Source organism: Equus caballus, chromosome 31 (assembly GCF_041296265.1).
Source record: "Equus caballus isolate H_3958 breed thoroughbred chromosome 31, TB-T2T, whole genome shotgun sequence".
NCBI classification, from domain to species: Eukaryota; Metazoa; Chordata; class Mammalia; order Perissodactyla; family Equidae; genus Equus; species Equus caballus.
The window spans coordinates 22,123,904-22,147,478 of NC_091714.1; the positions used below are offsets into that span (position 1 = coordinate 22,123,904).

The window sequence follows — 23,575 nt, forward strand, 5'->3', positions numbered from 1 at the left end:
CCACTATATACCAACACCTCAAAGTGCCCGACCCACAGTAAGGTGTTCAATGAACTCTTATTGAGTGAATGGGCCAACCAAGAACTGAGTTTCTACCATAGGACCAATCATTCATTCAATAAATAATTAAATATCAACTATGCACAACTTTGTGGGAATAGTGAGAGAAACCACACGTGACTCCAGTATAGAAAAGAAAGTATGCACATAAATTATTTTAAATGAAGGTAGAAAAGTGTCACAAGAAAAAGAAAATGTTATGGAATTTTGAAAAAAACGAGTTCACTTCATATTACTTCCATTCAGTTCATCTGGAGTTGAGTACATAAAGATTAAAAAAGCAGTTTGTTCAAGGAGAAGATTTTATGAGACTAACAATCTGGGCTTTAGTCTACAAAGAATGGGAGCAATCAAGGGCACTAAGTAGGAAGAACCCGAACAGAGCTGAAGATTCATGTGACAAAGGTAAGGAGGGATGAGCAGGTGGTGGTAGGGAGGGAAGATGGGATTTTAGTTAAAAAGCTGAAGGTGCAGGCCTGGAATGGAAAGAGGAAACGGGAGACTGTGAGCAAAGTAGGGACAACATGACCAGATTTAGGGAGAGCTAGAAGGTGGTAAAGAGAAAAGAATACCCAAGGACTGAGAAGACGGTAGGGCTGTAGAAGGAAATAGAGAATTTGAAAAGAAGGGCCATCTTAGTAAGAAAAATGACCTCAGCTTTGGAAATACTGAATCTGAGCTAGAGACATCCAGCCAGCAGGATGGAAATGAGGGAGGTCAGGGCTAGAGACACAGATGTAGGCTTTGTTTGGAGAGTGATGTAAAGGCATGATATTGCCAGGGAAGAGGTCATGGAAAGTGAAGTACAGGGATGATCCCTAGAGAACTCCATACTTAAGGGCCAAGAAGATGAGGATGATAAGCCAGAAGGAGAAGCAGGAGACAGCAGGGTCATGGAAACCAGGGGGAGACGGTTTGAAAAGGAAGGCCTGATTAACAGGAATCAGATGGTAGCTCATTACAGATATTGTTGATTTAAATGATTTCTTCTCACGTCTGCCAGATGGTATTGTGTTTGCAACACAGGTCATCCATTACTGCACAAAGAAATATCACTCTTCCTTTCTGTTCTTTTAGCCTTCTAACTCTGTAAAACTGGGTCTTAAATTTTTTTTCCAGCAAGGATATCTCACCCCTCTACATACATACTTGTTATAAATACTCATCCTAATTATAAAACTGCTTTTTCTAAAAAACTAATGAAGGATTATGAATATTTCTATAATGTTTGTATGCTGTTTTCCCGTTCCCCAAACACTTTTCCTATGTAATCTCATTTACTCCTGAGAGCAATTCTGTGAGACACAGTTGATACGGTTTTGTTTTGTGTTTTTCTTTTTTTACAGATAAGAATACGGAGGTTCAAGGTTAGGTGACTTCTTGAAGACAACAAGTAGTAAGTGGTAACACTGAAACTCAAACTAGAGTATCTTTGCAAGTATTAAGACTATTTATTCAACCATCACTATAAATATAGATATATTATGTCAGTACTAATCTGCAAGGCAAGTAGAATTCTCTGGAGGATCAACGGCCTTTGGTTTAAATCCCTGAGTTTTAACGAATTTAAACTAATGACAGACATGACTCATTCGAACACCTGAGATAGATGGACCACCACATTCAAGCTGGAAGCTTGACTGTAAGGAGGGGAAGACCTGCCTAGTCAGTTGAACCAAACATCGAGATCAAAGAAGTCTACAGTGTTTGCTACAAGATGCTGAAACACATGGAATGTGTGATCACTAGAACCATAAAGGAACGTTTTGAAACAATGAAAATGCCCCTCAATAGGTGAATGGTTAAACTGTGTAATATCCATAGCCTGGAATACTACTCAGCCACAGAAAGGAGCACTATTGATACATGCAACAGCCTGGATCCATCTCAATGCTGAGTGAAAAATGCCCATCTCAAAAAGTCATGTACTGCTATGATTCCATTTGTATAACATTCTAAAAATGGCAAAGTTTTAGATGGAAAATAGATTAGTGATTGCCAAGAGGTAGGGATGGTAGGGGAGGGAGGTGGTTCTGACTAAACAAGGGTAGAATGAGTGAGCCCTTTGGGTAATGGTATGGTTCTGTATCTTTATGGTGGTGGTGGTTACACGTATAACAAAACAGTATAGAACTATAAATACACATTGTACCAATGTATATTTCCTGCTTTTGATATTGTACTGTAGTTTTTAAAGATGTAACTTGGGGGAAACTGGGTAAAGGGTGAATGGGATCTCTCTGTACTATTTTGCAACTTTTTGTGAACTATAATTATGTCAAAATAAAAAGTTTAAAAAAAACACCTAGGGGTCAGCAAATTGTGGCCAGTGGGCCAAATCTGGGACTGCATGTTTTTGTAAATAAAGTTTTATGGGTAACCAGTAATGCCCATTTGTTTGTTTACAGAATGTCTATTGCTGCTTTCACACTACAACAAGAGTTGAGTAGTTATAACAGAGACCATATGGCCTGCAAAGCCAAACATTATACTTTTTGGCCTTTACAGAAATAGGTTGCCAACCAGTGAACGAGAATGTAGTAAGTAAAGTGATTTGTGGGAGAATAACATGGAAAATTTTCATGATATATTTTTATTCATATATTTATACATAAAGACTAGAAGGATACATATGGTACATACATGTGTAATATATATATACATATATACACACACAGTAATTACCTCTGAGTGGTAAGAATAAAGGTGATTAGTTTTCTGCATTTTCAGTTTTTCTACAAAGATTGTGTTATTGTTTTAAAAATCAGAATGACATTTTTAAAAACCTCTTTTGATAGAAAAGATTCTAAAACAATGACTACCAACTTAGCTATTTCTATCCTTACCCTCTCTAATTGGAATATTACTTAGTAGACTATTAAAGTGGCTATTATTTTTATACACTCGTTTATTATCCTAGATCATTTTTAAAATGAGCAAAAGAAAGTGATCTGGAAGTGATCAACAGTTTTGTTTAGCATGTTAACAATGAAAAAAAAGCATTACAAAGATCTCAGTTCAAAAATGTTATAAGAAGCCTGGAGAGGATTATGGCTGTAATGAAACTGGAAAAACTTCTACTTCTGATAGCCACTCTCTTTCTGAGCTGGAAGTTCAGAAGCTTTGCAGAGACACCTACCAATCCACATTTCCTTATAAAGGCATGGCAGAGGAGGTAAAAGGACATTTTCTCATTCAGTTGTCAGCAAGTCAAAAAGCTCTTAAGTCCTTTGCAGTCCAGAACATGCAAATATTAGCAATCTGGACATCTTCCATGGCCCTGGGGCAAAGGGGGTGGCATACTGGCCTCAAGTTATTAATTTATCTCTGGAACGTGAGTTACAAAACAAGGAATTAAGACTGAGTTAGGAGGGCAAAAAGAACATCCCATCAATTTTTGTTTTCCCTCAAAGCCCAAAAAAACTACAGTAAAGAGACCACAAGGACAGGGAGGAAAAAGGACAACAATAAAAAAACTGGAATCTGGAAAGCTGACGGACATGGTAACTGACTTGGAAGACTGAAAACGACACCAAAATCCACTTCCCAAGCCGACAGCAGGAGAAACGAGAACCAGTCAGCTTCGCACTGCAGAACTCTGCACGGTCACAGGAACTACGCAGCAGCACATACTTCAGGAACTGGGACTGACAAACGGGGAGGACAAGAGACTGCTGAAAAACAGAGGACGAGGGTGAAAGTTTTCTGACAAGAAGTGAAGATTCCTAGATCCCTCCCTCCCTGCATGCCCCCTGGATGACAGCCCTTCCCCAACTCCAGCAGAAGTCTACTCTCCAGAAAGGATCAAAGAGGTCTGTGCAGGAGTCAGCACGAGGCACAGCTGAAGATGTGGGTGGGAAGACATGGACACATACAGCGGGCCCTCTGTATCCACGGTTCCACACCTGCGCATTCAACCAACATGGAAAGGCCTACGTTGATTGCGTCTGTACTGAACATGTACAGACTTTCTTTTTCTTGCCGTTAATCCCTAGCAATACAGGAAAACAACTATTTACATTGTATTACATTAAAGTATTTACATTGTATTAGGTATTACAAGTAATCTAGAGATATTTAAAGTATATGGAAGGATGTGCTTAGGTTATATGCAAATACACCATTTTATGTAAGGGACTTGAGCATCCAAGAAGTTTGGTATCCGCCGGGGGTCCTGGAACCAATCACCCTCGGATACTGAGGGACGACTACATGTATACCTGGTTACTTCTCATTATTTATGGTAGTCAATGTCCCCTAAGGTCTCCGCAAGCCTGAATGAACATATACTGATTCATTACTCCTGGGGGAAATACAGGGTTAAGTTCCTGGGAGCCTCTGGTCAATCTATCAATATACAACCTTGCTTTATGTATCTGTTTAAAGACACCTTATTTAAATACGTGTTGCTGATTCAACAACACAGAGCTCACAGATAGCACCACTGTAACTCGTGCCTGAATGAAGCTTATCTAACAGACGTATTTTCTTCCTAAGACATATTGCAGCCTTTTTGCACTTAGAAACACTATACAATAGTTAACACTATACTTCGGGGCCATTTTAAGCAGTGAAATCGCCAAGAAAAATATGAAAAATGTAGTACTAAATAGAACATGAAAAGGACACTTGTTTACAGTACGAGAGCTGAAACAAGGAGGCAGAGCAGCACCTTATTCTACCTTAGCTGCAACACGCGTTGTCACATGACTCAACTTTTTAACTGCTACGTGCATGTCTAAACTATCAGGAAAGTGCCACAAGTGCTGATTTTAGGGTTACAAACTTTAACAAGTAGGGAAATTTGCAAATACAGACTCCATGATTAATGAGGATTGACTGTATGTGTGTGTACATATAATACAGTGATTAATCTCACGAATAGTGATGCTAAAAGCAGAGAATACCCCCACACCCACCTTCCTCTAGTTGGCTCACAGAACTCTGCCTGCCAGACCCTTACTCTCAAGGTAGAATGAAAACTTCCCAGGGAATATAACCACTTCAGGAGGAAACAGCAAAAGATACTGATATTAGGAAAATTCCCAAACAGCTCACCCAGACCACCCTACAATAAAGCTCAAAATCAAATGCTACTCATTCATTCAGAGTTTCCAGTGTTTTCTTCCTCCAATCTTAATCACGAACAGACAGGAATTTCCAAAGACCTGAGGAAAGTCTATAGCATGTAAGCCCATAACAAACAAAAAAGCAATTCAAATGGGAATTAAAGCTCTTGGAAATTGAAAGTCATATAGGAGAAATGAAAAACTCAACAGACGGTTGGAAGATAAAATGAGGGAAATCTCCCAAAAAGTAGAATAAAATGGCATAGAAATGGGAGAGAAACATAAGCAAATTAGAGTATCTGTCCAGAAGGTTCTACTCCAAATAATAGGAGTTCAAGAGAGAAAAGGAGAAAACACAAGGAAGAAAATAAGAATAATTTCTAACAATCTCCAGAAGTGAAACAACACAAGCCTCCTGGTTGAAAGGACCCAAGACAATGATGAAAACAGACCCACAACATTAAACATGACTGTGAAGTTTCAGGAATGTTGCAGACAGATTCCAGATTCAGAAGAAAAAAAAGTAACATACAAGTATCAGGAATGAGAATGGCTTCAGACTCCCAAACAGTAAAAATGCAAATAAATGGGAAAAATTCTTTAAACTTCTAAGGAAAAATAATCTACAACCTAGAATTTTATACCCAGCCAAGCTATCAATCAAATATGGGGGTAGCATACATTTCCAGACATGCAAGGTTTCAAAAAGTTTACATCTCTTGTACCCTGTCTCAAGAGTTACTGGAGGATGAGTAATGAACCAACAGAAAAAGAACTCAAGAATACAATACCATTCACAATCGCAACCAAAAGAATAAAATACCTTGGGGTAAATTTAACTAAGGAAGTGAAGGACCTATATAATGAAAATTACAAGGCCTTTCTGAGAGAATTGGATGACCACATAAGGAGATGGAAAGACATTCCATGTACATGGATTGGAAGAATAAACATAGTTAAAATGTCCATTCTAGCTAAAGCAATCTACAGATTCACCGCCATCCCAATCAGAATCCCAATGACATTCTTTAAAGAATTAGAACAAAGAATCCTAAAATTCATATGGGGCAACAAAAGACCCCGAATTTCTAAAGCAATCCTGAGAAAAAAGAACAAAACGGGAGGCATCACAATCCCTGACTTCAAAACATACTACAAAGATACAGTAATCAAAACAGCATGGTACTGGTACAAAAACAGGTGCACAGATCAATGGAACAAAACTGAAAGCCCAGAAATAAAACCACACATCTATGGACAGCTTATCTTTGACAACGGAGCTGAGGGCATACAATGGAGAAAAGAAAGTCTTTTCAACAAATGGTGCTGGGAAAACTGGAAAGCCACATCTAAAAGAATGAAAATTGACCATTCTTTTTCACCATTCACCAAAATAAACTCAAAATGGATCAAAGACCTAAAGGTGAGACCTGAAACCATAAGGCTTCTAGAAGAAAACATAGGCAGTACACTCTTTGACATCAGTATTAAAAGGATCTTTTCGGACACCGTGCCTTCTCAGAGAAGGGAAACAATAGAAAGAATAAACAAATGGGACTTCATCACATTAAAGAGCTTCTTCAAGGCAAATGAAAACGGGATTGAAACAAAAAAACAACCCACTAACTGGGAAAAAATATTTGCAAGTCATATATCTGACAAAGGCTTAATATCCATAATATATAAAGAACTCTCGCAACTCAAGAACAAAACATCAAACAACCCCATCAAAAAATGGGCTGGAGACATGAACAGACATTTCTCCAAAGAAGATATACTGATGGCCAATAGGCACATGAAAAGATGCTCATCATCGCTGATCATCAGGGAAATGCAAATCAAAACTACGCTAAGATATCACCTTACACCCGTTAGAATGACAAAAATATCTAAAACTAATAGCAACAAATGTTGGAGAGGTTGCAGAGAAAAAGGAACCCTCATACACTGCTGGTGGGAATGCAAACTGGTGCAGCCACTATGGAAAACATCATGGAGATTCCTCAAAAAATTAAAAATAGAACTACCATACAATCCAGCCATCCCACTACTGGGTATTTATCCAAAGAGCTTGAAGTCAGCAATCCCAAAAGTCCTGTGCACCCCAATGTTTATTGCAGCACTGTTTACAATAGCCAAGACATGGAAGCAACCTAAGTGTCCAGCAACAGACGAATGGATAAAGAAGATGCGGTACATATATACAATGGAATACTACTCAGCTGCAAAACAGAACAAAATCATTCCATTTGCAATAACATGGATGGACCTTGAGAGAATTATGTTAAGTGAAATAAGCCAGCGAGAGAAAGATAATCTGTGTATGACTCCACTCACATAAGGAATTTAAAATTACAGACTAAGAACAGTTTAGTGGATACCAGGGAAAAGGTGGGGTGGGAGGTGGGCACAAAGGGCGAAGTGGCGCACCTACAACATGACTGACAAACACTAATGTACAATTGAAATTTCACAAGATTGTAACCTATCAATAACTCAATAAAAAAAAAAAAAAGTTACTGGAGGATGTGCTCCAGAAGGTGAGTAGAAGATACAGCAAATAGGCAATTCAGCACAGGAGGGAGAGAAGGGAATTCCCAGGAGAACAGCTGGGGCACCTTGCCCCAGAACTAGAAAGGAATCAGTCCCGACTGAGGTGTGGGATTAAAGACACAAGACAGGTTGAAGGCTGTCATGACCAAGGTATTTACTGCATTTATAATCTGAGGACAGCATGTCCTGGTATATCTGGCTCCCATTTTGTTCTATACTTGGCTTGTTTGACCTCGTCCCAATGAAGTGCCTGCTCTCCCCTTTACAGTGACATCTAGATCAGCTAAGGCCTTTCATTTCACTACACAGGAAGGTTCTGGACTGATCTTCTTTTGAGAGATGGAGGTAGGTCATGGTGAGCTTAGAAGCAGAACATATAAAACAAGCACAGAGCCTCTAAGCATATTTCTGCAGGAGATCCAGAATGCTCCAACTTTAGTGATTTGTGTTTCCCAGGACCCACTCATCACCTTACTCACTGACATCTCCACATGGGACTCTTGTAAACTCTAGAAGCTAAAGTCAGACTCAGAGACTATTCAGTTCATCTTCTCACAGCTGTCTTCACCAAATGGTAGCAAATATTGCCCCCAGAGACCTAGACTGGAACTTCTCAGTTGTTCAAAATTAAACAAGATACTGGGATACTAAATAGGTGACAATTAACATAAAAGTCTAGATAGTACCTAAGAGTTACCCAAGGGGAAAGAGTGCAATGAAACTGAGGACAGACCCATAGGTAGCTTCTATGTTCTATTTCTTAACTTGAATAGTGGATATGTTTTTGTTTTACTATACATTCTCCTTTAAGTTTCACAATTAAAATGTAAAGCTGTTAGAATTTTTACCTTCTCCTGACCTTTAACTGGAACAAACAAGCTGGGTAAAACATGCTAATGTCAACACACAGGAAGAAGAACATAAAAATGTTGATAATTTTACAGTAAGATTACAAGATGGCTAATCAGTCCTTCACCTGAGCTGATGGATGACATCACAATGGACGTGTGCATACAATGCATCACAGGTAATATACATAAATGGTAATAGCTTTTGATACTTAATTTGACTTGTAAAATAACAGTAGTTCTAAAATATCTGAAAAAGTGATTTTCTACCAACCATGGACAGTGCTTAAACAAAACAGGTCCTTAAGACACAGCAGGCAAAACTCTTTGTGATTTTGCCCCCTACCTGGGATGCCTTAGGCCTTTTCTCCTTGCTAACACTGAGTCTAGGTCCTATTGTTCTCTCCAAGCTTAAGCAATTCTTTTCTGAAATGTTTTCCCCAACTATCATGTATTAGAGATCATTTACCAAATGCCAGGCACTGTTCTAGATCCTTGGGGATAAAGCAGTATTCAAAAATTCTCTGCCCTGTTTGTTCTAGTGAGAGGAGACTGGACACAAGATAGATCTCAGATGCTAGTAGGTGCTATGGAGAACATAAAGCAGGGAGGGAGCATAAAAAATGCAGGGGAGGGGAGCTGGCCCAGTGGCATAGTGGTTAAGTCTGGCACACTCCACTTTGGCAGTCTGGGTTCACGGGTCCGGATCCTGGGCACAGACCTACATCACTCATCAAGCCATGCTGTGGTGGTGACCCACATATAAATTGGAGGGAGGTTAGCACAGATGTTAGCTCAGGGCCAATCTTCCTCAAGTGAAAAGGGGAAGATTGGCAACAGATGTTAGCTCAGGGTCAATCTTCCTCACCAAAAAAAACAAAACAAAGAATGCAGGGGAGGGATGTGTGTGCTATTTTTAAATACAAGGTCAGGGAAAAGTTTATGGGAGAGGTGACAGTTGAGCACCAACCCTGAGAAAGGTTTATTTGCAGTAAGAGCACTTCAGGAGGAACAGCATGTACTAAGATTCTCAGTTCAAGTGGTACTTATCATGGTGACCTGGCATTTGCTAGTTATATTTTGCTGCAAGTACCCTACCTCCTCAGATGATGCAGTCCTTGAAGGCAGAAACCCCATCGCTTTGGACTCTCAACCTTAGCAGGGAACTTAGGTTAAGTTCCCAACCATTGGTTATAGATGACTACAATCATAAATATTCCAAAATACTATGAAATAATTTAAAATATTGTGTAAAAATCTGGATAATCAGCATAAATCACAATATGCTTCACCAAGCCTTGTGGCTTGTAGTCACATTCTCTTAATTGCAAAATACACAATGTGCTGATTTAAACCCTCTAGATTAGGTGCAGTAAAATTAGAAGCTCATAAAATAGAACTTGAATAGCACCAAGTCAAAGTGGTATTCCATGTCTGTAAGATTCTAGCTGGCTTTGAGACCTTTAATTGAGATAGCTATCAAAATAAATGGTCAATCCTTTTAGGACTTAGTACATTCCCAACATGAGCATAAGCCATCACCCTGACCCTGTGCTTCTGTGGACTGGCATTTAAATACACCATCTCTAGTATTCTACTTCTGAAATGACAAGCTCTTCAGCCAAGTTTTTGTATCAATGTTGGTAGAGTACCTAATGCTATTGTTTTTCACAACTTTTAAAAATCTTACAATAAGTGCATAGATTTAGAACTGATAACATCTAAGATAACACCTACCAGCTTTGGAAAGCCATTATCAAATTACAGATAAAGACATTTTCTAGTAATTTAGATATCAAATGCAGCTCACCTGCTAAAAATGGTTCTGCCCCAGCCATTCTGTTTCCAACTCAGACCAACAGTGTCCAGATTTTTTTTCCAGAACAGTCCAGATAACAACACATTAGTCATGGACACATGAACAAGGGTCACTGACAACTTGTCTGTTTCAAGGAAGTCACAGTTTACCAAATAATTAACAATTGTGATGGTGTCATTGCTTGAGCCTTGAAAAAGTTTGAAGGAAAAAAAAGGACAAAACTCATCAAAAAATAGGGAAAGTTTTCAACTATGTATTTTAATCAAGTATGAATGCTTCCAAGCATTAAATAATGTTGAAAAGACAAACTTTCTAGTTTAAACTGAAGTAAATATTTCTGACTTTGAGCCAGGTACTCACTGAAGCCAAGGAAGTTTTCTTGATTATTTCTTCTGTTTCCTGTCTTCACTGTTCCTAAATTCCAAAAGCAAGTCATCCAGTAAATGAGTCCCAACAACCTTAATATTCAGTTTTATCAACCATCTGAAATAACCCTTTTCCTCCAGCAAGGGGAAACTCAGCTTCCTACCAGTGGACCCTTCTCAGGAAAACACTCTTACTGCTCAGCATTTCAAAATCGAGTTTAACTGGGCCACTTTCCTACATACAGCAAATTAAACCACTTAATCCCTGAAAAAGAGTGGAGAGGTTTCAAAGAAATATTTGAGAACATCTGCACAAGACAACTGGGACAACCAGACAAACAAAGAACACAACCAACTCCACTTAAGTTATGAAGACATTTTCCTTTAATTTATCCAAACATTTCATACTCATGAAGTCATTTATTTCGGAGCAAACCTAAGCTTATAATATTAAATTCAAAAATATTACAATATTTACAAGACAGTGGACAGAGAAAACTTACTGGTATAAATTACAATACTGTAGTTTTCTCTTCAATATCTGTTGGTAAAAATGGCAGAGGAACCAGTTTTGTCTCTGTGAAGATCCTCGTTCATTACTGAACATAATGAGGAGCCCCTGATGAGGAACGGGCTTTACCCCAAATGTTCCACTGTCATAGCTTCAGACCCTCAACATTCCTCTTCAAGTTCAGCAGCTCCTTCTCCTGCCTTCTTCTCTCCAGCTTGAAGGCTAATCTGTTAGCTTTCTTCTCCACCCTCCGTTCCTGTACAACAACACCTTCATGTTATTCCAGTCTTCAGACAGATACAGACTGATTTTACAGAAGTGATCCCATGGCCTCCCCACCGCCAGCTCTCGGTAAAGCTCACATCTGAGCAAGATACTTTACCTTGCGCTCTTCTTTTATAGCTTGCTTTCTTGCTCTTTTATCTTCTTTGCTTTCATTTTTAGAACGTGGTTGGGTTGACACCTTAGGCAGATCGCTGTCATTAATCAGCTGCATTCGTTCAACTTGCTTTGCTGTGAGTCCTTTCTTAGGTAAGACATTGAGAGGGATTCCTGTTTTAGAAGACAGTTGGACTTGTTTGGGCTGAAATAAAGACAAAATAGCATTAGGGTTATTTCCCTTTCCTATTAAAAAGTAGCTCACTAATGACACATCGTTGTTGCTTTTCCCAATGGAGTTGCTAGCCACAAAAGGACAAAGCTACTGTGATAAAATAATTTGTATTCTCCATTTCCTACACTGCATGTTTCAAATAACTCAGGACACTAGGACTTACCTTTGGTTGATACTTGATAAGTTGCGGATGGTTATATAAATTTGAGTACGTACCTTAAAAAAGAGAAATATCAAGTATCAGTAAAACATTACTGAGTTCCTAGCATATTCCACACTTTTCTGTTTTCATAGTTCAAAATAACACTGGAGTCTCTCTTATAAATGTTTTTAAATTGTTACAACTTGGGCACAGGAATATTACTGTTTCCAAATTACTTTCACAAAATATGTAGTTTTTCAAATAGCTGAAGTACTTAACACTTTAAAATTACTATCACACTTTAGCAGTAAAACGGACACTAAGGCACTTACTACAAATGGATTCACAGTCCCACTTCTCTTTGGCTTCTTCAAGAACTACAGTAACAATCTCTTCCTCCTCAGCCCCATCAAGTTCATTCCTTGGCAGGTCCTGATCCTCGAAGAGTTCAAGAGTATTCAACTTTACACAACTTTTGGTTGAAGTGTCAAAAACGAAGACAGAGGAGGTGGAAAAAGAAAATACCCATCATTATACTGTATGTTACTAAACCTGCACTGAAAGAGCTACGGAAACGGCATTTTCTAAAATCCACATACTCATGTGCACTGTCTGTCACTTTGTGGCAGAATGAGCTCTACCCAGCCATGCCTCTGCCCTCCAGCAGATTCTGGACATTCTGCTGACAGGAAGGAAAGATCTATCTGCACCTTTGCAACATTACAAATTAAACAAGATGGCAGCTTTCCTAAAACATGGCCTTTTTTAAAGCCTCAAAAAGCATTATTATTCCATCTCTCTCTCTCCAAAGTATTCAAATAATTCAGAGTACGTAGCCCTTGACCTGCTGTAGGATCTGCACACAACAGTGATCATGGAACATCAGGCCTTTCTAGCAAATATAAGCACCTCCTTAGTTTCTCTCAGACAATCACCTTGATGTGGATGCTGACTCACCAAATATTTGGCTGGAGAGAAACGCCAATCCAGCTGGAAAGACAAACTCTTATCTTTCTATAAGCCATAAATATCTATGTCGCAGAACACCTGGCATTTCAGGAAGATGAAAAGAAGGGTGTATATACTTAGAAGTCACAATAGTTCTTCAGCCAAAGAGGCAAGAGGCACCACCTCACTCTCCAACTGGAATGTGACCTTGTACTCCAGCTGTACAACTACAGACTTTATTTGAAAATGCAAAAAAGCAGGTAAACAGGAAGAGTCAGCGTACTTCTCTGCCTTCTCCTTATAGTAGTCATTCAAAACTTCCTCTAAGCGACTGCTGTCCACTTGAACGGAACCTTCCAATTCAGCATTATCCAGAGCTCCAATTTCATCATCGTCATATTGCTCATAAAACTTGAATATAAAGAGAGGATACCATGAAAAATAAAAGTATTCATTCAGACTACAGCATTTAAATGTTTTACATTAATTTTATTCCTAAACAATACTGGAGCACTACCATGAGATCACAACTACCATTAACAGTATGAGCAGGGATTCAGTACCATAACAATAACATGTCCAAGACTTCTTATGTAACACAACAGTCTACGTAAGACTTACATTTAGACTGAAAATCAGCTGCCAGTTAACATGAAGATGAAAGGCAGTTATTCTGTTCAGCTTAGACAGCAAAATGCTAGGCAGAAATCTTTATCTCAGATTATGTTACAGATACTTTCAAATTCATTGATGATGCAAACTAAAAGATTATCTAACAGCTTCCTTTCAATGTACAAATTTCATTCTAGTTTAGATAATGTGTACTGTATTATTCAAATACTGTTAGGCTCTGTAAAATACTAAGCAGGGGGTGACGTACTCCTGTGGAGTGAGGTTATGTGAGGAACGCTTTGCTCGTCTCTTGGAGAGAAGGAAACTAGCATCAAGTGAAAAGGCAGCTAAGTTAGAACCTTTATCTTAGATTCACCTTGAAGGAAATCGTTCATTCATCCACTCATCATTTACTGAATGGTTTTAACTCCTACCATATGCCAGATACCACTTTGGGCCTTGGTATATATCAGTGAGCAAAACACAAATGCTGAAAGAAGTAGAATTTTGTTTATGCTCAGGCCAATTCTTGAGGAAAAGAGCATAATCTTGGAGATTGTGGTTGGAGAGATTCAGAATCGAAATCTAGGAGGTGTGATCAACCATCTTTGGACTTATACATGTTCTTTTCAGAATTAAAACTAGGATGGTTTCATAGTCTGTTTTAATAAGAGATCTTAGGCTCTTTCTAATGCTGCAAGTTCTAGCTTTGAGATCCAATGTCATATAAAATTTACTAGGAACTAGTACTAAAAGGCTATCAGCTGGGAACCTCACCTTCTCAAATCTCTCATCATGCAGGGTCAGCTGCTCATTTCTCCTCATGACTGAGGACGTCATAGAATACTCAGTAAAGCGACTCTTTGTTTCCTCTTCCCAGAACAAGCGGTCCTCTCCAGCCCCAGGAGGTTTTCCAGGGGCAAACACAGCCTCATCTGATAATGAGCCTGCAGAGTCACAGCAGTCCTCATCACTACCTCCTTCCTTCTCATCATCCATATCTGCCCACTCACTGCCATCTTCATCCTCAGATTTCCTAAAATCAGAGTCATAAATTAACTGTCAAAACAACTTGAAAAACAACAGAACTGAACCAAATGACTTTACACAAGTAAAATTTGAGGGTATTTCAAGCAACATTCTTGTTTAGGGAGGAGCAGCTGTGCTGCCTGACCCGTCTCGTACGGTTGGAAAAGTAATGAACCAGCAATCAGGCAACATGGACTTTAGCCCCACCTATCGATGGTTTGTAAAGACCTCAAGTCTCACATTTTTTGCTCTAAAACACAGAAGTCTCAGACTACAAGTTCTGGGAGGTCTCTTCCAGCTCTAACACAATACGGTTGGCACCCTCCTGAAGAGGCATGAGTCAGGCCATGCCTGCTTCAAAACAAACCGCACATACTGTGTATCCATCCCCTCCTCCTCTTCTGTTGGCTTATTGGCCTGAAGAATAAAATCATCTTCAAGCAGATTATCCGGATTGTCAAAGTCAAAATCATCATCAAGAGCCGCAACAATGTCAGGATCAAAATCCAGCCGAGGTCCTAGAAGAAAAAAAAAAATTGAATTGTAATTCCCAAGAAAGCATGATTCCTTCACTCAACTAACATAATCTGAGTACTTACTATTTACCAGATTCTATCTATGTAGTGAGGATAAAAGAATGATTAAGAACTTTAAGAGGTTCAGTTGAATGAGGAAGAGAGAGGGATGACTGCAAGAAAACACAAAAGGGGGAAAAATCCCTCTGGGTTCAATACCCACTGGTAAAAACTCTTCCGTTACAGATCTACAATATTAAACTGTGTTGATTTAGCAAAATTCAAAGCTTTCACCTGCAGAAAGAAACTGGGTAAATACACCTATTAGACGTAACTCAAATTAAGTATTTGTAGCCTGTCAAACTTTCTTTTTGGTCATACTGTGTATCTGGAATAAGTGGTAAAATGGACTTCTATAAAATACTTCTGTACTCTCGGGGGAAATTCTGAAAGCTAACAGATTATGTATTTTCAACACTGCATTATATGTATGTAAGGCTAATTGAATATCATGGTTTCCTTTGCAATATGTTAGGTCAAGTTTAAGAGTCCTCTACTAGACCACCAAAAATTTTTCCACTTTCCTCTCCAAATAGAAACTTCAAAGACTAGGAATTTGACGGCAACAAAAGAAGAGGACGTTGATCACACTCAGCCCTTCCTAAAGATCTCTAATCTGAATTTGGACACATCTCAATTATTTTAATACTTTATTGGGGACAGAAAAATTCTATCATTACTGTATGTTTCTTTTTGTAAAACACAGCTCTATCCACTTGAAAAGTTAAAAAAATTAAACACACCTGAAACAGGAGCTGCTTTATTTAACAATCCAACATCTTCCTCAAACTCTGATGCAAACACTGACGAAGGCAACTTAATTCCAGTGGTCTTGGAAAAGAAATTACACAAAGGTTAGGTTTAGAAATACCTCTGAACTACCATACTGGGCTGAAAAGTGTCACCCCAAAATTCATGTCCACTCAGAAGCTCAGAATGTGACCTTATTTTAAAATAGGATCCTTGCAGATGTAAATTAGTTAAGATGAGGTGATACTCGATTACGGCAGGCCTTAATCCAACAACTGGTGTGTCCTTCTAAGAACCCCACGTGAAGACAACCAGGGGAGAAAGCCATGTACATATAGAGGTAGACTGGAGTGATGCATCTGCAAGCCAAGGAACCCTAGGGATTGCCAGTAACCACCAGAGGCTAGGAGACAGGCATGGAACAGATCCTTTCCCTGAGGCCCCGAGAAGGAACCAAGCCTGCTGAAAGCACGGTTTTAGACTTCCAGCCTCCAGCACTGGGAGAGAAGAAATTCCTGCTGTTTTAAGCCTCGCAGTGGTAAGCTGCGGTAATCTGTCACGGCAGTCCTAGGAAACTAACACAACCACATCCTGCATTCTCTCGCACTTGTGCTCCAGGTTACATATTTTAAACATGTATATTCCACTGTCATCTCAAAAGCAACTCGTCTGCAATACTTCAGAGAGCTTTCTTCAGCAGATTACTCCATGTAATCCTCACAACCCCATGAGGTTATCAGCATGTTTTAGTGAAACAAAAGCTAAGGTTAAATGGCATGCCTGCCTGGAACTGGCTGTTAAGTGAGGTTCTGGGATTCAAATCCAAGTCTTGTGACTCCACTCTCCACAAATTTCAAAACAAAATTAATCTTTTTCCTCTTAAAGCAGAGATAATGTCCCAATCTCTAGTAATGGCACCATCTTTCTCTGAATTGGCAGTCTTAAATCCTAGGGTGGTCATCAATCATTTCTATCCCTATATCCCTTTGAATTCTCTTGTTTACAGTGATTTCACACCAGCTTCTGGGCACTGTCTTACAGTTAACAAGGACAGGTCAATGCAACTGCGACTTCGCTAGTCGACCCAATTCAAATTTCACTGCCAAATTCAACTCCTTCAGTATTTCACGATACGACCTCCTAAACTTAGAACAGCTTTCGATTTTTCACGCCTGACTTTCAATGCTCTGTCAAAGCAAGGCCTAGTCTATGTATCCAAATTTCCTACTGTTACTCAATAAATGACTTCCATGTAAATCCTCGTGTCATGGAATAATGCAAAGTAATTTATGGAGCACATGTGTGGGACATTATGATCCACAATACTACCTTATGTCCCTTCTTTCTGACTGGAATGTTCTTTCTTCTCTCAACAAAGCCAATGGTTAGTGGCCAGCTGAATTCTTCCGTCCTCCATGAAGCCCTTCTTGATTACTGTCCAGAACTTTCCTTTGTGTGATATCCCCTCATTCTTCACACCATACAACCTACTTCAACATGAGCTGGCACGTATTTTCTGTCTGGTTCCTACACTTCAGTTTTATCTTTTCAACCAAATAGTTACTAATGCGAGGGTCACCACCGCATGTTGTCTGTCTCCATGTGCCTCACCACCCACCCTGTTCTCAGTCTAGTAGTAGGCACAAGGCTGAGATGTAATTCTCGCTGGCTCACATATATAGCGTGCTGAAACAGAAGCCTCTGAGGAGCAGGAGGAAAGGCTACAGAGTAGTGCATTCCTAGCAAGCTGTTACGGCTTCCAAGTGAGTTTCTCAGTGGCATAAACACTGGCGTAGATCTGGTTTTCTGCTGTACAGTCCTTTTTTTAAAACAGCTTTACTTCACATACCACACAATTCAGCCTTTTTTTCTTTTGAGGAAGATTAGCCCTGAGCTAACATCTGCCACCAATCCTCCTCTTTTTGCTGAGGAAGACTGGCCCTGACCTAACACCTGTGCCCATCTTCCTCTACTTTATGGGTGGGACGCCTGCCACAGCATGGCTTGACAGGCAGTGTGTAGGTCTGCACCTGGGATCCAAACTGGTGAAACCCAGGCCACCTAAGCGGAACATGTGAAATTCACTGCTGCACCACCAGGCTGGCCCCCAATTCAGCCATTTAAAATGCACAATTTAATGATTTTTGGTATCTCACATCCTTAATTTTTTTAAAAAACTGTGGTAAAATATATATGTGGTATTTTTTTTTAAAAAAAAGATACTCTTTACGATTATGTACCCTTGAAATCATCACTAATCATCAGGCAAATGCAAATCAAAACTACACTAAGATATCACCTTACACCCATTAGATTGGCAAAAATATCCAAAACCAAGAGTGACAAATGTTGGAGGTTGTGGAGAAAAAGGAATCCTCATACACTGTTGGTGGGAAGGCAAACTGGTGCAGCCACCATGGAAAACTGTATGGTGATTTCTCAAAAAGTTAAAAATAGAAATATCTTATGACCCAGCCATCCCACTACTGGGTATCTATCCTAAGAACCTGAAATCAGCAATTCTAAGAGTCCCATGCACCCCTATGTTCATTGCAGCATTATTTACAATAGCCAAAACGTGGAACCAACCTAAGTGCCCAGCAACCGATGATTGGATAAAGAAGATACGGTATATATACACAATGGAATACTACTCAGCCATAAAAAAGGACCAAATTGTTCCATTCGCATCAACATGGACGGACCTTGAGGGTATTATGTTAAGCGAAATAAGCCAGAGAAAGACGAACTCTATATGACTCCACTTATAGGTGGAAGTTAACATATAGACAAGGAGAACTGATCGGTGGTTACCAGGGAAAAGGCAGGGTAGGGGGAGGGCATAAAGGGTGAAGTGGTGTACCCACAACATGACTAACAATAATGTACAAGTGAAATCTCACAAGGTTGTATACTATCATAATCTCAATAAAAAAAAAGATACTCTTTACGATTATGTACCCTTGGAATCAGCTTGTGTTTAGGGAATTTACCTTTGGAGACATTTTTTCAAATCTTGAAAAACAGTGGAAGAATCAGACATACAATTAGAATTTATACAGTGATTACTTTTTTAAGAGGTGTGTAATCTTTTACTGGGTGCGGTGGTTCAGAACCACGTCGAGTCTGCCCGGCTGCCTTCCACCATGCCAGCACCGGCTTTCTCTCCTGTGAGAATCAAGGTTGCTCAAGCAGTGCCAGTTTCTGTATTGCCTTTCTGCACTGCCTTCCTTTCTGTTTTTAGGGCTTATTCAACATTTCTGGTTTATTCAATTTTGGTGGTTTGTTACAAATTACTTGAAAGTCAAAAAACTACATAGGACTCATCCATAGTTTTGCACTGTGCTACACAGAAAACCAACGCCACTTTTATTTTCAAACATAATTCACTTATCCTTGTAAACATCACTGAAGTGTCCATTTAAAAGCCTTACTGTGTTAAAAAGCCAATTAGATAGTGATTACTTTTACCCAAAATGAATTAAGGATTAAAAGCTAACCTTATACTGGTCAATAATATTCGGCCAGAAGACTGTTAGGACTTTATTAAAATTTTTCTCCATCAGTAAGATAATGAAGTTGAACCACTAGCAGAACCTCCTCTCCTCCCTCACTGGGTCGTAGGAGGAAGTGAGCCAATAAGAGAAATCCTCTACTACTGACAGAACAGCCTCGGGGAAGGAGACGGCAAGAAGCTGGTTCTGTTGAGAGAGACGTGGCAGTGGGGTGTGCGGCCTTGGAAGAGAGCTCCAACCTAGTGAGTGAACCAACAGCTGCGCTATTACGTCTTTCTCTGGATGACATCCTGAAACCTGACCCACTGTGACTCGCCATAAGCAGAAAACTATGCACTTCAGGAGCTACGATCCCATCTGTCCTGACGAAAAGAATGCCTAGACCATGACATGGTTGGAGGAGAAGCAGGGGAAATGGGTGCCCTTCTTATTGCTTCTCTTTTGTCAATAAACCCAATAAACCAGTGCCTCCTTTTTTTTAAGTGCCAGGTGATATAAAAGTTTCAGAGAAATTTACTCTATACTAATACCAAATAAAAAAAATGATAACTAAAGCATAGAACATGGGCATCCTTAACATAACCAGAGGAGAAAAATGAACCTAGATTAGTAGCACTAATTTCATATAACTATGTGCTCTCATTTGTCTTTAAAAGACAAAGTATTAAACTGAACTCCATTTTTACTGAAAAGAGTAAGAGGAATTTCACTACAATCTACTGCTTCTATTCTCTCTTATGGTTAGCCTGCAGCTTTCACAAGTGCTAAAGATCTGAACACTCCACAAAAGTTAAGTTCCTTCTGAGAACAGAGTTCTGATGCTGGAACAGTTGTGGACATACAGCATGCCAGCTGGTTTTCTTCCATTCAAAGTGCTATCTGACATGACCATGCCTATCACTCGAAAGTTCTAACCCTGTCAAAGGCTGTTACTTTTGACACCTGCACCAGAGAACAGGCGGGTTCTCTCTTCTGAAAGTCCATACGTGCACACACGTACAACTTTAACAGAGGGCATGGCTTATCTTTGTGCTCTTCAGACTGACACTATTTCTTGCCCCAAACAGTTATCTTGGTTTAAAAATGGTGGTTTCGTCATAAACCAATGTTACCACAATATATATATAAAAATAATAAAAAAATAATAAATAAATAAAAATGGTGGTTGCTTCGCTCATCCCCACACACTCTCTCTCACATTTAAATTGCTGAGAGGTCTTACTGAAAGTACTCGAGTTTCTTCTTCTTCATCTCTCCCGTCGGGTGCACTGGAGGTACCTGTGGGAACCAGCTCGGAGGGCCCAGATGGCTCCTTCAGGTGCTGCAGGTAGTCGTAGTCATCATCAAAGAACACGCCATACTTCCTCTGTTCCGCTCGCCTTTCTTCATCGTTTATCTGGCATAATAAACAAAATGGAGTTAGTACCTCTTCCAAGGATAAGGCATAGGAACGTTCCAATGAACACAGCTTTCAGAATAGGAGGCAGATGGCTGATAGAAATGAGACAGGATTCTGGACAAACTCAGTAAACACAGCACTTCTAAGCCAGAATGCCATATAAAATTGAAATGGAATGAAACAATTCCTCCTCCCACTAGACAGTTTTGTTCAACAATTCAAGCCAAGAAACACACACGCACTTTGTTTTATCAAGTACTTGGGGGGTTAGAAGAAAAGACTAGAGGACCTTGAAAGGTAAGTACAATTTCTTATAAATACTTATGTGCAAAGAAGTTTCTCAACATACAACACAAACCGGCTTTACTGAAAAGCTAAATACGCCCAGTGTTTCCCAACACTTCCCTTCACATTATCCACACTTGACAAGTTTCACTGTTTTCCATCTCAGGAGATGAGTGACCAGGAGGCAAAACGCAGTCTGTGGTTATGAAATGGCAGGATCTTAGTGAAAGCAGAGATTGAGCACGTACCCTAAAATACATCACACGGTGGTGGAGCCAATGCTTTCTGTAAATATTGACCTTTATGCTACAAGATTTGTTCATTTAAACACCTCAAAGAAAGATGCTTTATCCTCTCAACCAAAATAAGTATTTATGCTGTAAAAATCAGCACATTTACCGAAAATTAAGTCACAGATTTGTTTTCCAGAAGATCCCAGCCATCTGAGAAGAGCAGCTGACTAATAATTTATTAGGCTCACTGGCTAAAGCACAGGACTCACTTTCTGTGCAGGTAACAGAACCCTCTGGGGTGCCGTCTCATCTGCTGCTAAAGGATCGCGTTGGCTGCGGTGCACCAGGTGGAAAGACACAGCTTTCTTCTTTTCTATAAAGGGCTTTTTCTTCCTGTGAGGCTTCAAAGGAATAAAATCAGAACAAGCCATTAAAACAGAACAAAAAAACCAGTAAACAGTATCACAATCCAGACAGACAGCTTTAACAAGTAAAGGATCAACAGATTTTTAAAACCTAGAGTTCTGGGGCAGACAATATCAGCTAGGTTCTATAGAAACTATACTTCCTCCAACAAACATTCGTTGGTACCTACTCTGTGCCAGACGTCGTTTTGGGCGCTGGGAACAGAGCAGTGGGAGAGTCAATAAAGTCCCTATTCCTAGCAAGCAAATCATCAAGAAAATGATTTCAGGTCCATAAAAGAAAACAAAATAGTGATGTACAAACGACTTAAGGGTTACTTTAGCCTGGGTGCTCAGAGAAGGTCCCCGACAGGCTGAACCAGAAGGACAAGGAATCCGCCACAAGAAAACCCGAGGAAGACAGTTCCAAGCTGGGGACGGACGCCCATCAACTACCAACTATTAAATGAAACCAGAACACAGAGCTGAAGCTCGGGAAGACCCATCAGCCCTGTCTACGTCACTTCGCTACCCCACACCGAGTTCCTAAACCGAGAAAGCATCATCCCGGTTGGCTAAGCCGTCTTGCTTTGGGCCCAACCTTAGCCTCTCCCCTCGGCTCCCGTTCCCGGAGCTAACGGACGGACAGACACCTGCCGTTCCAACGTCTGGAGAGACGGCAACTCCCTCTCGGCCCGATCCCCTGCAGCACAGGGGGGCGTGTCTGTGTCCCGCCACACAGGTTTTTAGGTCCCCGAGGTAAAGCGAAGGCCTTCTCTTCTGGCCACTACCCAGGGAGGCTTGACCGCGGGGGACCCACCCTGAAGCGCAAAGTCCTCCCGGGGAGGTGAGGGTGACCGGCACCGGGACACTGGGCCGCAGGCCGCCTCCCGCGCCTCCGGACCAGCCCTCCCAGTCCCCGGCGGCAAGGCCACGGGCACCAGCGGAGCCGGCCCGGCCGCCGCCAAACCAGAGCGCCCCGCCGCCGAGACAACAAGGCCGGCTTACCATGCTGCCGCCGCGCGGCGCTCACCCTAAAGAGCGACCTCGGCACGCTCTGAGTCCCGGGACACGCGACACGCTCCCTCCCCGAAAAGCCACCCAGACCCGGCTAAGTCGCCGGCCTGTGGGCCTCTCCACACGTGCAACCCGGGACGCGGACCGGAAGTCACGCCGAAGGCCGTGAAGATAGACCAATCGGCGAAGAGCTAGAGGATCGCGGCCGGAAGTCAGGCATCGCCGGCTCCTTCGCAACGATCGCGAGAAGCTGTTAGGAGGCGGGGCTGTTGCCGCCCCAGGCAGGGCGGGGCTTGCTGGTCCAGAATAGATTCCGCGCGGGAAGGGCGTCGCGCCGCCTTTGTGGCGGGGACGGGCCGGGGCGGCTGCTGTTCGCTGGGGGCCGTGCTTTGACAGCGCCCTCTGCCGAGGCGAGGCGACGACTCCAGCAGCCTCGTTGACAGATTCCCTGCCTATTCCCCGCCGTAAAAAACGAAAGGAACCCGTCCACCCGGAGGGAAGGGGACCGCCCTGCTGTCGCCTAGGTGTCGGGTTCCCTGCTCGCGGCGGGCGCGGAGGCGGTTGCCTTAGCAACGCAGCATCGCAGCCTCGCGGTTCCGCGCCGCCCGGGCCTGTCCCGCTCTTTATTTTGCGTCGCCTCCTGGACCGCGTTCAGAGGTCCGGTTCACAGCCCCCGAGGCGCTGTTGACCGCACAGCCCTTCGGGCGAGCCCCTTATTCAGAATCTCTTTGATGTTTGCATACCTCATTTTATAAGGCGGACACTAATGCTGCTTCTCTTCCGAGGCGTCCCTCAAACGTCTCACGTGGTTTAAGCAAAGAGGCTGTG

At 41.1% G+C, this 23,575-nt stretch overlaps 2 protein-coding genes across 9 annotated transcripts in view; both read right to left on the minus strand.

The window, feature by feature from the left end:
- Window positions 1-10,795, minus strand: part of ZC2HC1B (zinc finger C2HC-type containing 1B) — a 71,002-nt gene extending 60,207 nt beyond the window's left edge. For all 8 annotated transcript variants that reach the window (XR_011434473.1, XR_011434472.1, XR_011434470.1 and 5 more), the window contains exons 1-2: window positions 10,710-10,795; window positions 10,341-10,536 (exon numbers count right to left, since the gene is read on the minus strand). Coding sequence is in view for 3 of the 8 variants with exons in the window: in XM_070256490.1 (XP_070112591.1) it covers window positions 10,341-10,368 (28 nt within the window). In the remaining 5 variants the exon portion in view is untranslated. The remainder of the gene's footprint in view (window positions 1-10,340; window positions 10,537-10,709) is intronic.
- Window positions 10,796-11,075: 280 nt separating this feature from the next.
- On the minus strand, window positions 11,076-23,347 carry LTV1 (LTV1 ribosome biogenesis factor). Its single transcript, XM_005608213.4, has 11 exons — window positions 22,739-23,347; window positions 21,596-21,727; window positions 20,632-20,805; window positions 15,888-15,975; window positions 14,946-15,087; window positions 14,318-14,576; window positions 13,212-13,339; window positions 12,313-12,452; window positions 12,002-12,054; window positions 11,608-11,808; window positions 11,076-11,481 (listed from the first exon to the last, which is right to left on the minus strand). Exons 1-11 carry the CDS (start codon window positions 22,739-22,741, stop codon window positions 11,371-11,373), a joined length of 1,431 nt encoding a protein of 476 aa, XP_005608270.2. The 5' UTR covers window positions 22,742-23,347; the 3' UTR covers window positions 11,076-11,370.
- Window positions 23,348-23,575: the final 228 nt, after the last annotated feature.